This window comes from Primulina tabacum, chromosome 12 (assembly GCF_025594145.1).
Source record: "Primulina tabacum isolate GXHZ01 chromosome 12, ASM2559414v2, whole genome shotgun sequence".
Lineage (NCBI taxonomy): Eukaryota > Viridiplantae > Streptophyta > Magnoliopsida > Lamiales > Gesneriaceae > Primulina > Primulina tabacum.
Genome location: NC_134561.1, coordinates 16,150,145 through 16,155,877, shown reverse-complemented (window position 1 = coordinate 16,155,877; position 5,733 = coordinate 16,150,145). Strand labels below are relative to the sequence as shown.

Here is a 5,733-nt window from a genome sequence, read left to right as displayed (position 1 = left end):
TGGCGTGTATGAGCTTCAATGAGTACATCTCTTCGAATTTCATCAACCGAAGGAACACATATCCTACCTCGAAAAGTCAACAAACCATCAAGATTCAACCCAAACTCAGAAACCTCTGATAGATAACTCATTCTCTTCAACATCAATAACTAATTATCAAACTGTTGTTTCATGAAAATTCTATCAAGCATATTTAAGCGGAGAACCAATGCAGATATTCGAGCTACTATACCTGGAGATACCAGAGTTATCTAATTTCTTTGCAAATCAAGCAACAATGGTTTCTGAATCATGGAACCCAATAAAGAACTCGATTTGCGACTCAAAGTATCCGCAACCACATTAGCTTTACCTGGATGATAGCTAATGGTGCAATCATAGTCCTTTACAAGTTCCAATCATCTCCGCTGCCGCATATTAAATTCTTTCGTCGAAAAAAATAGCTCAAACTTATGTGATTCGTAAAAGTTCACACTTCTCACCATAAATATAATGCCGCCAAATCTTTAAGGCAAAAACCGCCGCCGCCAACTCCAAATGATGAGTGGGATAATTCTTGTATTCCTTCACATGACGAGAAGCATAAGCTATCACTTTCCCACGCTGCATCAGTATGGCAACTAACCCTTGCTTAGAAGCATCTGTATACACAACAAAATCCTCAGTACCACAAGGAAGTACTAATACAGGGGCAAAAATCAACTTATATTTCAATGCTTGGAATGCTTATTGAAATTCTATGGTACATTCGAACTTGATAGATTTTCTTGTCAAACTCGTCAATGGCAATGCTATATTTGAAAAATCTGCTCTGAACCGTCTGTAATATTCTGCCAAACCAAGAATAATTCTTACCTCTGAAACTGTCTTTGGAATGGACCATTTGTTAATGAACTCAATTTTGGATGGATCTACCGATATTCCATCTTTTGAAATGATATGGCCAAAAAACGCCACCTACTTTAACCAGAATTTGCATTTCTTTAACTTAGCATATAATTGCTTATTCCTCAATAGCTGCAACACAATTCTCACGTTGAAGTTCTCGTGTCTTTGAGTAGATCAAAATGTCATCAATAAAAACAATGACAAAAGTATCCAAATACGGTTTAAAGACACGAATCATTGAATCCATGAAAACTGAAGGAGAATTGGGTAGTCCAAATGACATCAAAAAAATTCATAATGGTCATACCTCGTTCTAAAAGCAGTCTTCGGTATGTCTTCCATTTTTACTTTCAATTTATGATATCCAGACAGAATATAAATTTTCGAGAATACTGCGGCTCCTTGCAATTGATAAAAAAGGTCATCAATTCGCGGCAAAGGATATTTATTTTTAACAGTTACCTTGTTGAGTTCTCGATAATCAATACATAATCTCAAAGAGCCATCTTTGTTTTTCACAAATAAAACTGGATCTCCCCATGGCGAGGAACTAGGACGGATAAAACATTTATCTAATAGCTCCTGCACTTGATTCTTCAATTCTTTTATCTCAATCGGAGCCATTCTGTACGGAGCCTTAGAAATTGGAATTAAGTCAATAACAAACTCTACCTCTCGATCAGGTGTTAATACAGGTACATCCTCAGCAAACACATCAGGATAATCCTGCACTACATCAATATCATGTAATTTCATATTACTTTATTTTCTCACACCCGATACCAAAGCCAAAACCAAAACACCCCTTGTGCAACAATTTAGTAGCTTGCAAACAAGAAATAATTGGAATACTCAACGAAGACCCTAAACCAACAAACACTTCACCCCTTGGATCATCATCTAAAAATTTCATTGTTTTTCCCACACAATCAATCACTGAACGATAAGCAGACAACCAATCAATACCCAGTATGACATCAAAGGCAACCATCGGAATAACAATTAAATCAGCAAACAACAATCTTGAACCCATCTGTACAGGACAGGCCTTAAGAATACAAGTTGGACAAATTTCATCTCCAGAAGGTAACACAATATTGAAATGTAAAGGCAAGACAGTAGGTTCAGCAGTTAAAGAGTGCATAAACACTTCAGACATAAAGGAATGAGTCGCACCAGTGTCAATTAATGTGAGTCCTTCCTTTTTGGATATTAAAATATTACCTGATATTACTGAAGAATCAGGATTAGCACTCTCTTTTGTCATTGCAAAAACTCTACCTTGAAGCTTTCCTTTATCCGAAGAAAGAGTAAATTTCTGCGTTGTGTGCCCTCTTCTTTACATCTGAAACATCGGCTACTGCCAACCATAAATTCACCTTTGTGTGGATTCCCACACTTAGGACAAAATGGTCTCTCAGGATCAACTGAAGACAACGAAGCTTTATTACGCGGCTCCATGGCCGCCTCTAAGTTGAGTATTTTCCCCGTGACCTCAAGCTTGGAAAGTCTGTCTTCTTAACTGTCGCTTCTTCTCAATCTCATGTTCATCTAGTTCGGCAAGCAATTCTTTCTCAACAATATCTTGATATGTGACAACTTTCGACATGTGAACATCTCTCCTAATCTCTGGCATCAAACCACAAAGAAAGTTCTCTCCCTTGTCTTTATCTTTTTCAGCAATAAAGGGAACAAAGACGCATCCTTCTTTAAATTCGAGAGTATACTCATTGACATTCATGGAAACTTTTCGCAATTCATGAAATTCTTTTACCTTTTTGGCTTTGAATTCACTTGATAAATACTTCGCTCATAATAAATCTTTGAACTCATTCCAATTTAATTCACGTACATTAATAGTAACTTTGGTAGCTTTCCACCAAATACGGACCGCTTTCACCAACATAAACACAACACAACATACTTTATCTCGATCAATGAACTTCAAATAATCAAATATAGCTTCCAATGACTTGACCCACTCAAGAGCCACAAGTGGATCAGAACCACCGATAAATTCAGGAGGGTTCATTCGCCTGAATCGATCATAAGAACAATCCTCAGTGTTTTCCATGCTACCTTTACCTCTTCCATTCTAGGAAGCAAAGATATATCAATGGCAATGAAATAGAATCATTCCTCAATGTTAAGACCAATAGATGCAGGATCAAAAACATACCGGATTGTCTTCGGTAGAAGAAACTGCTCTGATACCAATTGAAACACCCCACTTCCATGACAATAACATTTAAAGAATAACATGTGCGGAAGCCTTACAATTTAAAGCGGAAATATAAGATATTATTTGCATAATGAAATTTTCAAACTTTTAAACATAAAACATTAACAAAATCCTCATCAAAAGATATTCAAAAACCACCACAAATTCTCTTGATTCATTCTACAAAATACATGTTACTTGAAATTTCCAATGTTCACTACAGCAAAATAAGTGACATGACAAAAGTTTCCCCTTTTCTAGCCATATGACTTCTTTCGCCTTTGACAATCCATTTCAATCTTGCTTATCACTTGCTTCACATGATATTAACCGGAATGAGGTAAAACTCAGTAAATAGAAAGCTATAAATAACAAATATATACATAGGCTTCGCTTGAATAACATGGCTATGGCAATGAAATATAATATAATACCATCTTCAATGAGAAATATATATCGAGGCAATATCGATGGTATTTCTTGGCATGAATTAAAGAAATGAATTGATAGTTATGTGACTGTGACCATATAATAGGTATCTATTTGATATAAATATCAAAACTGTGAGAGATACACATTCATCATGAAATTGGCCAATGACATGCATGTAAATACTATCAATCCTTTAATTTAATCATATAAACTTCATTGAGGCAATTGAACTAACATTTGGTAGACAACAATGGCTTCCTAGCTCCTTTATCAATGAATTCAATGGTATTCCTTGATCAATGAATATATAACAACAAATATTTCAATATCATAGCAATGGAAGGAGCTGGATATCAATAAACATGGCTTTTGTACATATATATCATGTGAGCAAAGAAAGAAGAGCCTCTGCTTACAAGCCAAGAAGCAAGTTGTTGCTTAGATGATTTCAAAGTAATTCCTACAACATAATACATACAATCAACCATTAATCATCATCATTAATCAAATGAATCAACCAACCAACTTAAACTATCTACTTCTCAAACCCTTCTCAACTCAAGAACATAGAATCCTTACCTTGAAGCTTGGAAATTGAGCAAGGAGTAACAAGAAATCTACTATGATCCTTGAGCTTGAAGTGGAAGATGAAGGAAAGAAAACCTTGAAGAGAAAGGGGCTTAAACCGATGGAAAATAAGAAAGGAGGAGAGAAGTGAGTAGAACCCTCTAGAATTGGCATTAAAAATCCTTCCCAACTCCTAAAATCACATTACCAAGTGACACTTTCGCCCCGACTAGCGCCGCGGCGCCACTTCTTTGGCGCTTCGGCGCCTGCAGTGCCGCGGCGCTGAATGGCGCTGCCGCCTGATCCCAAGGCAACCAGCAGTGCTGCAGCCCCGCCGCTGCGAGGCTATTCTTGCACCACAACAATATCACCAATCCACCTTGAATCCTTCATATTCCAATGCCATGGAATATCAATGCAACTAAACATCCAAATACATCCTCAAATCATCTATAATAACCATCACAACAATAACCCATCCCCCTCCATAAACCATCAACAACTATGAAACATAACTCCAAAACAATAACCATAATATTTATCATTCCAATAAACATAACCATAAGCAATAACCATCCCACATAAACTTCACCACCAAAACCATATGAAATATCCATTACAATAATAAACCATGAATATCCAATAACCATATTCCCTACACACCATACCAAATAATAACATCAAACCAAATCTCACCATTAACCTTAATCATGAATATACAATTACCATAACAATAACCATATTGACAATAGAAAGATAAAATGGTTGGGATATTACAATTTCCCCTCCTTATAAAAATTTTGTCCACAAAATTTTCTTACCGTCAAATAAAACCGGATAACATTGTTTCATCTCCTCCTCCGGTTCCCATGTGGCCTCTTCAATCACATGATTCCTCCAAAGAACTTTGACAAGACCAATCTCTTTATTTCTTACACTTTAACTTTGCGATCAAGAATTTGGACCGGTACTTCCTCGTAGCATAAATTAGGTAAAAGATCTAAAGATTCGCACCAAAGGATATGAGATGGATTAGAAAGATACTTACTAGGGATAGAAACATTAAAATATTATGGACTTGATCCAAGTTCGGTGGCAATGCAAGACGATAGGCTCGGTCTCCAATCCTATCAAGAATCTCAAATGGTCAAATGTATCAAGGACTAAGTTTACCTTTCTTGCCAAATCGCATAATTCCCTTGAGAGGAGCTATTTAATGAAAACATGATCACCAACCTCGAATTCCAAAGGCCGTCATCTCACATCGGCATAACTTTTATGTCTACACTGAGTGGTCTTCATTCTCTATTGGATCAATGCCACAATATCTGCTGTCTGTTGAACCAACTCCGGGCCCAACATCTTCCTTTCACCTACCTCTTCCCAATACAAAGGAGATCAGCACTTCGTTCCATATAAAGCTTCATAGGGTGCCATGCTGATTGAATACTGGTAGTTGTTGTTATAAGTGAACTCGACAAGAGGTAATTTTGAGTCCCAACAACCAGGAAAATCAATGTTAAAAGCCCTCAACATATCTTCAAGAATTTGGGTAACCCTTTCTTTTTGCCCATCGCTTTGAGGATGGTAGGCGGTACTAAAGGGCAATTTCGTTCCCAAGGCTC

The 5,733-nt window shown here is 36.8% G+C and overlaps 1 protein-coding gene across 1 annotated transcript; it reads right to left on the bottom strand.

Annotated features, from left to right (window-relative positions):
* Window positions 1-251: 251 nt before the first annotated feature.
* LOC142520231 (uncharacterized) lies at window positions 252-2,349 on the bottom strand. Its single transcript, XM_075623234.1, has 6 exons — window positions 2,268-2,349; window positions 1,672-2,181; window positions 1,351-1,619; window positions 777-957; window positions 483-680; window positions 252-352 (listed from the first exon to the last, which is right to left on the bottom strand). The coding sequence occupies exons 1-6, from the start codon at window positions 2,347-2,349 to the stop codon at window positions 252-254; spliced, it is 1,341 nt and encodes a 446-aa protein (XP_075479349.1).
* Between the last annotated feature and the right edge of the window lie 3,384 nt (window positions 2,350-5,733).